At 36.9% G+C, this 12,494-nt stretch overlaps 1 protein-coding gene across 4 annotated transcripts in view; it reads left to right on the top strand.

Annotated features, from left to right (window-relative positions):
• ERG (ETS transcription factor ERG) overlaps positions 1 to 12,494 on the top strand; it is a 143,575-nt gene that overhangs the window by 119,452 nt on the left and 11,629 nt on the right. For 2 of the 4 annotated variants that reach the window (XM_015882537.2, XM_015882546.2), the window contains 3 exons: positions 2,598 to 2,801; positions 3,899 to 3,979; positions 5,966 to 6,037. In XM_015882537.2, coding sequence (XP_015738023.1) covers positions 2,598 to 2,801; positions 3,899 to 3,979; positions 5,966 to 6,037 — 357 coding nt within the window. The remainder of the gene's footprint in view (positions 1 to 2,597; positions 2,802 to 3,898; positions 3,980 to 5,965; positions 6,038 to 12,494) is intronic. The other 2 variants (XM_015882555.2, XM_015882564.2) reach the window with 1 other exon arrangement.

The following is a 12,494-nucleotide window of genomic DNA, read 5'->3' as shown; positions in this document are numbered from 1 at the left end:
TCAGGAAGAGGCATAATTTCTCTGGGTTAAGAAAATGATCTGGGAAGTACCACAGTAAAGCTACCTCCTCAACCTGTTCTTCCTGTTTCAGAGACAGAGCTGGCTATTTTCAGGCACTCAGATCCTATGTGACCATTCTCACTCCTTTTTGTAGTATATCACCCTCACCTAAAACAAGCAAAATAACAATGTCATTTATCTATGTTGCTCCCTGAGTTTGGGCAGTGTAATACATTGTAATAAGCAAGCAGACTACTCCACTGCAATATGAGAGCATAATTGAGAAATTCTTGTTTCTGGTGGCAAGCTCTGTAATAGGGTTAAGTAGTTGAATTGCTGTGCACCTTGTCTTCCACGCAAACCTCTGCTGGAAGGGTGGTTGCTTAGGTCTGCAAAATAGCATGCATATATCTGAAGTCCAAGCACTAGACATATAGACTAGACATATATGAGAGTCCAATAACCACTGGATATGAGCAGCATATACTCAACACCTGCAGCCTGCAAACAGAAGGAATGTTTTGCTACTGGTTCCTCTCTGAGATGTGCCACTCTGAAATATTGCTGCTACTATTATGTTGCTTAATAGTCTTGCAGTTTTTCAGTTGCTAAGATATGCAAGAGTCCTAACTGTGGCTAATTTTGTAAGGTGTGATTATTTCAGTTATTTGTCAAGATATGTATGAACAAATATGTTGAAGTATTCTCTTTGATGATGTTGACAGTTCTTTTCTGAAACACAGCAGAGTGATGCACTGGATAATGAAATGTCTGGGATAACTAGATGGAGATCACATTAAGTATCATGGCACATGAAAAGCAAACATTTGTCTACTTGCTGGATGGTATTATTTCAGTCTTTTAGTAACCTTCAGCATGGTTACCTCAGCAGGACAGATCTGGGGTGATTTTTTTTATTTTTTTTTTTGGGGGGGGGGGAGGTATATTCCTGGAGCTGTGTTTTGAGGTGAATTTGAGTGAGATTCAAAGAACAAGATGATCACAACTACAGCCTTGTTATTTTGAGATCTCCACAAGAAGTATATGGGTAAAAATCACAGAATCATATAATTTCAGCGGTTGAATGGAACCTCAAGAAATTGAGTCTGATCCTCTGCAAAAGCAGGTCCCCTACAGTAGGTCACATATATTTTGTTCAACTATTACATAGGCATTGTTCAGTTTATATGGCAATCTTTAGGAATAAGAAAGCAATATTCACGTTTACAGCTGCATTAACTTTCTAGTTAAGATAAATAAGAAAAAAAAATTAAAAAAAAAATAAATAGGCATAATGAAAACCTTTTGGTAAAATTCCCAGTGTTTGGTTTGCTTCAATTCAATGTGATTTTTTCTGGAGTTCCCTGCTATAGGTATAGGTGATCTCATTTAGACCCCAAGGAGTCAGACTTACTTCCCTCTAGTTTGCTATACATTTCATACCAGATAGAGGGGGCCTCTTAAATGGATTCTGGTGCGTTTGGAAGAGTGGAGAAAGTCTCTGAACTTCCAGAGAATCAAGTAGTCTGACTTTCAAAGGCTTAAAATTCCAAGAGAATCATCAGAAAAGCTGAGGTTCTGTTGAGTGAAAGTTTGGGAATGAGCAGCATCATGGCAGTCTCTGAATAGTGTCTAGCCCATGGAAAGACATGCATCCCAACAGATACAGTTTGGCACTGAATTTATGCCACAAAGAAGCTACTGACGCTGTCATTCAAGACTCAGACACTTCACAGACTTTTATGCAGAAAGTAGAAAATCTTCATTCCAGAATCTGCCTTATATTATAAAGATATGTATTGCAGGTCTTTCAGGTTGGTGTGTGCTTACTCTAAGTCACAGGAGTAGCAAAAAGTAGGATGGAAGAGATAGAAAAAGTGGGCTTTAAGGACAAAAGCACAGCTTCAAGTTAAATTCAGGGATTCATACATGACTCTCAAAAAGGCATTTGCACTTGTACTTATTTTCCTTCCCCAGATGGTTTTGCCAATACATCTAGCAGTAAGGAAAAACCTACTTAACTGTAGCAACATATAGGAAAACAACACAGCAATCTGTGAAAGGAAGCATGAGATATTTTAATATGACCCGCTGTAGATTGTGAAAGAAATAGCTGAATCTGAGTGCTTGCTTAGCCTATGCCCAAGAAACAGTAAAATTGATTTGAGTAGAAATTTCTCTTGAACAAAGGTACAAATGCAACAGAGAGCTTAGAAAACTGTAGAGACACATGTTGTAGTGTTGCTAATGGACTGTCTTAAGTGCTTTTCTAAGTAGTATTATTTTCATGAGGACAGGAGTCTGTATTAATGTGCGGAATCTAATTCAGAAAAAGGATAAGATAAAATGCTGAATGGAAGGAGTCCAGCAGGGGGTTTGTTAATAATCAGGGCTTACTGTTCTTCACTAGAATTTTCTAATGGAAATTTATTCTCCTTTCCACCCAATATGATAAATTAATTACTCATGTATCTCCACTGTTTAGTAAACAGGAAGTCCCCTGTCTCTCCAGTTTGGACTAACAGTGTTTCTACATTCATCCAGTAAATCACCACTTTTCCCTCCCCAGCTAATTGCATTCTTTGTGATAACACTAGATCCTACGTTATGGAGCACAGACCATGTACGGCAGTGGCTGGAGTGGGCAGTGAAGGAGTATGGTCTTCCAGATGTGGACATCTTGTTGTTCCAGAACATCGATGGGAAAGAGTTATGTAAAATGACCAAAGACGACTTCCAGAGACTCACTCCGAGCTATAACGCAGATATCCTCCTGTCACACCTACACTACCTCAGAGAGAGTAAGATAGTTTTCTGTCATTATGGTAGTGCCTACCTTCAATCTGTGGCTGATACCACTCTTAGATCTTAAAGCAGTGGGTATTCAGATGTCTCTGTTAGTAATATTGATCTTCAAAGTATAGCAGGAAGCTCAATCCAAAGCCTCTTAAATTTGAAGGAAAGATTCCCATTGATTTCAGTTGGCTTTTGTTCATGTTTGTTGGAGACAAAGAGTTGGGCAACATTTCTAAATTTTTATCTGAGACAAAGTTAAAATTGAACTCCTGCATATTTACCGGTACACTGTAGGAAGAAAATCAAATGGGATTCAGTGCTAATGTTTTTTCTGGTCACATACTCATTTATTTCCATTTTAACAATGATTATACTAAACAATAATGCAAGAATTGATTCATGAAGCAAATTCCAGGCATGATTCTATGGACTGACAGCACTTTGCTCTACTCTGAATAGAATAAGCAAGATTTCACTGAATTGAATAAATGTTCTATAAATTTGTGGAGAATAAAAAACTAAAAAGGGGAAAAAATAACAGGAAAACAATCAATCAAACAAACAAACAAAACAACCAGTCCCTGAGGTCCAAATGCAAAGTGTTTGTAGTGTAAGGCTAACTTTTCAAAGAGAAAGAGGGGACTAGTGAGTTCCTGACTTTTGTACTTTCATCTAAGCTTGAGGAAATTTTGCATGTTTACCTCAGTTTAAACATTTTAAAGTGATCTTGGTTTTAAAACAAACAAACAAACAAAAAAAAACAACCAAAAAAACAAAAAAAAAAAAACAAAAAAAAACCCCAAAAAACAAAAACAAAAAAAACCATTGCAACACCAGTGCGGTGCAGTCTTCTCCACACGCACACTGTCAATAATCAGCCAGAAATATTCTGCATTCGTAATGCCAAATAAATGAATGAGTGCCCTAGTTTAAGCTATCTGTCTAAGCTATAGCACACACACCTCCCTGCAAACTGCAGACAGAAACTGACTGTTGGTAGATTCACTTTCAAACAATCCTCTATGGGAAAATATGGTTTTAAAAGATAATTCTCTTTTTTTTTTTTTTTCATTTTGGTGTTGCTTTTTGTTTTGTTTTGTAGCTCCTCTTCCACATTTGACTTCAGATGATGTTGATAAGGCCTTACAAAACTCTCCACGGTTAATGCATGCTAGAAACACAGGTAATGCTGGCACTGCTCCTGTTGTGATAGGTCATATTTTGAAAGCACAGGATTCCTGTTTATGGTTTGCTTGCAGAGTGGAAATAGTAAACCAGGAGGGAGATGAGTGTGTCCTCTCCTTGCTGTGTGCATGACTTTTATGCACAGACACACAGAAAAATGATGGGATTATGTAGGGCCAGATGGTGCAGAATGGTTTCCCCACTGATAATTTCTCATGTCCTGTAAGCTAGTGGGACCCCTAACACATGACAACCTGCAAGCTCTGAAAACTTATTCTCTCATTCTGTCTCATTTTACTGTCAGATCTACACCATGGATCCCAAAAAGATTATTGGGGTTGAAAAGTGCTTCAGCGTTTATCTATGATGTGCTGTGGCTGCTTCCCCCTCATATGGAGTATATATTGTATACTTAAGTAAAATTCTTGTTATTTAGGCAGTTAGCCCATCTAATTTATCAGTCATCATATAAGGTTTGTGTTGGGATCTCTACTAATTTTGATCTGAATGTAAAATGTTTTTTCTTAATATTCATCCTTCTATTAAGTTGGCCCAGACAAGTATGGATATAGATAGAAGAATCATAATACAACACAGGCCTCAAAATTGTGTCTATCAAAATGTGGCTTAAAGTACTTATAAAAATATTTCAAAATAAATTTTATCTTGCTGTAGCAGTTCTGTAATAGAGGATGGCATGGAACTGCACACTTAGTGCAGTGTACATATTAATAGAGTTGTTTGGAATACTGCATGATCATGCCTGAGGGTATTAGTTACCTACAGTGACCAGAAATAACAATTATTTATGATAAATGAAAAAGATAATACAAAGGATAATGCAAAGAAAATGAAATAAGAAAACCTTATATTTGTATCTCACTGTTTTTTTTCACTGAAGTAAAAAGCAGCCAGTTTCCTAGAAAAATGAACTAGATCACATGATCTCCCACTGAGATTAGATGTTTGCCATTTGACGTGAAGTTCTATTGTGGGCTATGGGCTTCCAGCAAACCCCACCAAATGGAACAGAAAATTTTCCATTGACTTTGATGTGGTTTGGAATAAGCTTCAAGCCCTTTTTAAGAATAGATAGTCTCCATAGCCTTTTCCATCTTTGGTTTCCCAGATTCTAATTTTCCAAGCAGTTTTCACATAGAGTTATCCAAATGTTGTTCAGCAATTCCATGTGTTATCTTTTTCTATGTGTGTATGCACTGACAATGCTATTCTAAAATTCACTTCACCAAAATGAGATTGCCTGCATTTGTGTCACTGAGAGTATAGATAATAATATCATGATGATCATGACCATAAGAAAAATACATTGTTCTACTGGCATAAGAGCTTTGGAGTGGGATTTTCAAAACACCCCAAAGGGGTTAGGAACAAGCTCCTCTTGAAGTCACTGGTAACTTCCTTGCGACCCACCCTTTTCACATTCCTAGAAATGGTCACTAGAAGTATATTGACGTAGATGAAGCAATTTCAGTTCCTGAGATAAGTTTGATACCATTTTATATTATCAACTTCAATATTTTTAATGGGGTTTCTGAGAGTGTAGCCCACAGACCACCAAGGTCTGTGAGAAGATTGACGCTGACATGAATAGGCTTCGGCCTAGGGCTGCAGTCTTCATTGGGAGTATGAACTTGTTCAGAAAGTCAAATATGAACAAAGAGAGGCAAAGTTTTACTGCAGAAGAATGGAACAACATGCGCACATGGTCAAGATATGTAGGGAGGGCAGAAGAGATTTACTGAAGTTGGTTCTTTTCCCCCCTTAACACTGATTTTGTACAGACATTTATCCAGTAATTTGAGCAGATTTACACAGGTGCAAAAGCTATCAGAAGTCATATAACATTCCTAGTATATAAAATATTTACTCATAGTCTTCATTTAGATACACTAGAAGAGAGAAAATATTAGTGGAATCAGGGACTGTGAAAATGAATCTTCAGATGTGTCTTCTTTCTCTTTAGGAGGTGCCACTTTTATTTTTCCAAATACATCAGTTTACCCAGAAGCAACACAAAGAATAACAACAAGGCCAGGTATGAACAATGACAAATTTTTGTACTACTCATTTAATCTCTTGAAGCATCTCTTTCTTTTACTCCTTCTATTTTTATTATAAATGATAAGCTAAATTATGAATACATACACATGTACACAATTAAATAGAAAATGTTTACTAAATTTGCATCTTCTACTTTTCTCTGTCTTTGAAGCAATGCTTTCTAGTGTTCAAAGCAAAGGAGGATAGTAAGAAAGTTGCATTCTGCTGCGTGATACCAATGCAGTCACTTTTCAGTGTGCTTCACCTCCTTGCCTGTAAAAGGAAGCAACAATATCCTCCTTCATAAGTAGAAACCTATTTGGAAAAAGTACTTCAAAAATGCTGGGTACATACATCCACTGATATCTACTTCTTATTTATTTATGTTTGATATACCTGATCATGAATTTGGGAGTTTAAATAAATAAAAACAAACCACAATAAAGTTCTCCATGCTGAGAAGTGTGAGGTCCATTGGAATACTGTGGGGGTGCTGGTTTGTGAAAGGCTGAAGGGAATAATTAAAAAGATGAGGGCATTGCAATGAGGTTAAAAGCTTTCTTTGCATCACCCTTCACAACCAGTGATGTTGGAAAACTGCCTGATCTGGACATTTGTTTTTCCAGTAATTAGTACAAAGTACTGTAAAACACTGAGGGGAGTTGGAACAAAATACTGAATTTAAAGGAAACCCATTACTGAGCCAGAGGCATACATCCAAGTGTTCTGAAGGGACATATACTAGAATTGACTGAGCTCTTTTGAAAAGATGCTTTCTCTCATTAAAACTTTTCAGTAGGAAATATTTTAGCTGTGTCTTATTAATACTGTGTGGTATAATTCAGGAAATATACACAAGTCAATTTTTTTTACAATTATATATGTGCATATATGCATGTCTAAAGATTTGTTAATTGATAAATTAAAAACATAGGGAAACGTCTATTATAGTGTTACATGAATAAATCCACTCTAATTAATTTATAAGAAAATAAACTCTTCTACTAAATTTATTCATCAATAAAAGTACCTTAGTGAATGAAAAAGAGACCACCGATCCAATTCATATATTTGGCTTTTGTAAGGAATTTACCAAGATGTCCCATGAATATTTACAATAAGAGTTAAGTCAACAAACTGTAAGAAATAAAATATTGTCACGATCAGGAGCTGGCCAATTAACATGATAGCTTGACTTTAAAAAAGCATAAATTATAGGTGCTTTAGCATTCTCTACTATGATAGTTATTAATAATGGGGAAAAGAACACAATAAAATGTGGTACACAACTTGGAGATGGCATAAGATTTTTACATTACTCAAACCTAAAGATTCTTCTTCAAGATCCCTGTAAAAAAGTCCAGCAGTCTTATTTGAGCTAAATGAATTTGCAGTATGATGAGAGCACAAGCTGATAAGTGCAGCGTAATGCACAAATTATTTGTGTATCTCACTGATCTCAAATTAACCCTCTTCAGTCACAAAAGAAGAGCTAACCATAGGCAACTTTATTTATGGCACAATGAAAGCCCATGCTCTAGTTGCTGGCTGAAGTGAAAAGAATAAACATGTGAAAGAGCATAGTAGAGGATCATATGGGAAATCTGATTGTGCCCTTAAATAAATCAACACTATGGCCTTATATGGAAAGCTACATTAATCATCTCTTATCAGAAAGGCTATTTGCAGCACTAGATGTTGCTTAGAGCAAGACATGGGAATATGGAAAATCTTTTGAGCCTGCTGAAAGATATAAAAGTTTGTTCAACTCAGGGTCTGAGGATGAGGAAAAATGATATATTTATATATCACAGATTGCCTGCTATACTTGCTTCTCAGTAATAGAAAAAAAGAATTTCAGAAAAGTTCCAGATATTTTCAATAAACAAGAAACAGTATCCTTCATAGTCACAGGTTATTATGGCATCTAGAAACTTTGAATTGCTCAGAGGAATCTGGAATATGGATGGGAAGACAGATCAGAGATGGCCAAAGTTCTCAGCATTTTCCAATGAAAATGAGCACGTAACGTAAGACCAAGAGGACCTTGGTGTCCATTAGCAAATAAACAGAACAGCTGAGAGTCTGAGAGTCTGTTGTGAAAGAATTTGTGGGTATGATTCCAGTGATGATGGACAAAAATTGCTTTTTGTATAGATAAACAATTAAATTTTCCATATTTTTTTCATCCTGACTTGTGATGGAAAATAACAGTTTTCTCCAAAGTAAAAGGTGTTTTTAAAAAAATCCCATATCAGATATGCTGAACTCCTTCAGTTGAGCATCTTTAGCCAAATAAAAAATCCTGACAGTCTATAAATCTATAAAACAAAATGCTTGATGATAAAATTAAAAACATCTTCTAGTGACAGAATTTATGGTGGAATTTGTAGTTTGGATAGAGGGTATTTTTATTATTCTGTGTAAACTGGTGTATCTTATCATTTTCTGGGACTAATTATATAATTTTGAAAGTATTATCTTTTATGGCAGAGTTTTGGCAGATGTCTGTATGGTCAGAATTTTCATTCATCCATTCAGAAAGATTTTTGCAGGAATTCAGCTTTCTGTCAGGAAACTATATTGCTAAATTGTTCCTTGGTCTTTCCTGTTAAACATCGTGTTTCAACTAAATGGCAAAAAAAGCTTTTTCATAACACAGTTCCTTTCATGGAAGAGCAATAGCGGATTCTGAGGACAAGTACCTGATGACATGAAAAAGGTCAAAAATGAGAGTGATGGGTGAGGAAGATATAAACAAGATTAAATGGCAATTAGCCAAATTCTGAGATGCAATTTTAGAGAAGGTAATCAAGTACTACCATTGTTAAAACACCACAATAGTGAATAGGAAATGAGCAAGACTCATAATAAATTGCAATGACAAAGACATATTTCTTCAGTCACCTTTACAACAGAACATGATGTTTCAGCAAGCTAGAAGTAATACAGTGAAGTTATCAGGAGCTCAGGAAGGCCTAATATGGGTTTGTCTACATGTGTCATCAAACAGAATTATTTCCATCAAAGATCTGTCCAAGATAAGAACATGTTGTACTAACATCCCATGAATATGAGCAGATCTGCTTATCTAGGATAGCAGCATGTTTATCAAGGCACAATAATGAATGAAGAATGAAATTGGAATGTTGTGCTATTTCAAGCAAGGCTGATAGCTGGATTTTTCTCCTCCTGGAGAGGATGTAGACAGAACATCTTATGATGTGTTGCGTTAAAAGGAAAAATTTTCTCACAGTACTAAATCTGTACCAAATTTATTTGAGGGATGCATTTGCCACTGAGTACAAGTAGACAGCATCACAGAGCCTTCTTAACATACAGATCTCTAATTATTGGAGATCCAGAAGGAGGAGAGGAGAGGAGAGGAGAGGAGAGGAGAGGAGAGGAGGAGGAGGAGGAGAGAGATGAGGAGGAGAGGAGAGGACGAGGAGAGGAGGAGAGGAGAGGGAGGAGCGGAGAGGAGAGGAGAGGAGAGGAGAGGAGAGAGAGGAGAGGAGTGGAGAGGAGAGGAGAGGAGAGGAGAGGAGAGAAGAGGAGAGGAGAGGAGAGGAGAGGAGAGATTGTGGGAGCACATACCTTCTGTCTGATTTTTTTTTTCCATATTCATAGTCTTTTGGGCCAGGAAATGAAACTAGAAAAGACAGAAGAATTTTTTTGTAATTTTGCTAGAATCTCCCTTGGTTGCAGAAATTTGGCAAGGAAAGACAGGAGTGGGCAAGATACTAGTTGAAACTCAGGGCTGACAGAAGAGCACCGTTCTGCAATCAGCACCATGTCTGAGCTGTCCCATTCCATACAGATAGAGCTTGAAAAACTCTAGAGTTGACATGACTCCTTCCAAATTTCTGAAAGTTTTCAGTCCATGGTGCAGCTTCAACTGCATTAATAGCAAGTACTAATCTGATACTGGCCAGGAAAACTACATGTTAAGATTCACCTTTACATCAGTTTTCTGCTCAGAAATCAGTGCCTGTGTAAGTCAATTTTCTCCAAGTTTCTGAAAGAGTCTCTGGAATAGTCCTCAAGAAATCAAAGATAAAAGGATACTAGTTATATAAATGCAGTATAAAGATAAAATGCATATGTCAGCAATAGTGAAGTTTTTGAAGTGTAAGCTTCCAGGAGACGATGAGGCTGGTAGTGCCAGTCTGTGTCTTAAGCCAAACAGACTAAATAAATTAAGAACAGTTTGGTTGTGAATTTCACATTGCACTTTATTTCCATTCAATACTCCTGCATGAAAATGTGCAGAGAGCTCAACAATTTGGTGTGCACTGAGCCAGTCTGGGACTGTTTCTTTATTTCCCAGCTGGCTTAATTTACAGTCATTTCTAAAGTAAAGCACAAGTACTGTTAACAGTCAGATCATCTACACCAATTTAGTTCTATGAGGAGGGTATGGCTACCTTGCTGGGATCCTGGACAGGCTACCTAGATCTATGGTCTTGGCAGCAATTTCAGGTGGTACGTTTAAGCCAGACATAGAAAAGCACAGGCAGCTGCAAAAGATTTCAAAGGGTAAAATGAATGTCTGACTTTATTTCACATAGTTTATGAAGAGAGCTTTTATGTTCTTCATTTTTATATACTAAACCATTTAAATGAAATAAAAGTAATGAGTATGTTAAAATTAAAATAATAATAATAATAATTAAAAAATAAAAAAATAATTTAAAAAAAGAAAAAGGCAAATGAGAAATCAGATACATAAAATTAGCAGCTTGTCCCAAGAAACAGGAAAGTACACTTAAATTGATGGAGCAGGAGGAAAAATAATAATAATAATAAAAATATAATTTAAAAAAAGTGCAACACGAAACCTATCAACTTTCCATAAGAAATAGAAGAATATGTATACAGATCTATACTTAATACTGAAGCATGTTCAGTATTTTCACATTCTGTGTTTCTGGAGGTCTATGAGACTACTGGGATGTGGAAGGGAAGGTGAAAGAAAAGGAATTGTTACAAGTTTGAAATAGCAAGTAAAAGAAAGAAGTGAAAATCAAAGTGCAGCAGTCAGTTACCCCTAAAATCTCGATTCTGTATAATGAGAATTAGACCAGATGATGCACCTGGGGAAAAGAGGGCTTGCAAACATGAAGAAAAGCATTAAAGATAATCAAGTGCATTGCAGCGGTGACAGCTAGTAAGAGCACAAAGAGCATGTCACGGTGCTTTAGACAAAACTATGCCTTTGCCGTCTCACATGTCCCTGTAGAAAAAGGAACTCTCAAATTCAGCCTATAAACTTTGATTAATCTCAAGGGATAACAGCAACAGACTAGTAAAGAATGGCAAAGTAAATCAACTGCAGTCTATCTTAAAAGAAAATACTGTTACATACACAGACTGAAAGGGAATGTTACACAGTTTACTCTTGATCTGAGCTCTGACCTCTTGGGAGACTTTTCCCACAAGACTCAAACATAAATTGTCCTTAGTGCACTGTGTATGTCATTCTTTGGTGTCCTTGGCTGAGAAGGTGTCACAGGCAATACCCAACACTTATATAGTTCTAGTGATATAGCGACAATTTAGTTTATTATAGTAAGTTGATTGATAAATCGTTATGACGATGAGACACAGTGATTAGTTAAGTTGTTAAATCTTAATGTAAATCAGGTACCTTTGAAGACTGAAGTTTTGCTCGCCAGCCAGCAAAGTGGGTAAGGATCTCTTGACCTCAAGGAGTAATCTTGAGAGGCATCCCAGTTCAAGGGGAGATCACTGCCATACAGCCTGCTGCTTCAGCAAAGAAGCTCAGATCAGGATTTCTTTGACTGCTATAAGACAAAGTGATTGGCTTGTAATCAGACTTGGAATTCTACACATTGCTTTCAATCTCTTGATGTAATTTGTTAATTCTCCATGAGGAACAGGTCATCTGTTCTAGGACTGTACTCCCTTTGTTCATGGTCATGGCCATGTGCACCCATTTGATATTCTAATATCAGTGAACTGTCCAGTTCAGAGAACAGTCACATTGACATCTACTATTGTCACGGGTTACCTAGATTTACCTATGCCCGTGACAGGGGGGAGCCACCCCATAGAGCCCCCCCCCCGGTCCGGAAAGGAAGGGAAAAGGGGAATGGGAAAAAAAACAGCATCAGCAATCTAAGGAGGAAAACCTATTTTACTAAATGTGATATCAGAATAGAAGATAGCACAATATAATACAATATGATTGAGACTAATAAATCGAACAAAGCAGAGAGAGAGAGTCCCCGAAAACTGAGAGGCCTTCTGTGAACTCTAGGCGACACGGCTGGAACATTTCCCACTCTCCGAGAAGTCCAAGAGAGAGAACTCCAGCCTGGGAGCAAGATTATATAGCTGGTCCTGGTCCCGTGACTTATCCCTGACTGTGATGTTCTCTGGGATATGTAGTATTCTTCTGTGAACTGCACATTTGGTAAAATTATCCA

The sequence above is a fragment of the Coturnix japonica genome, chromosome 1, assembly GCF_001577835.2.
Source record: "Coturnix japonica isolate 7356 chromosome 1, Coturnix japonica 2.1, whole genome shotgun sequence".
Lineage (NCBI taxonomy): Eukaryota > Metazoa > Chordata > Aves > Galliformes > Phasianidae > Coturnix > Coturnix japonica.
This window is presented reverse-complemented; position numbering and strand designations above follow the sequence as displayed.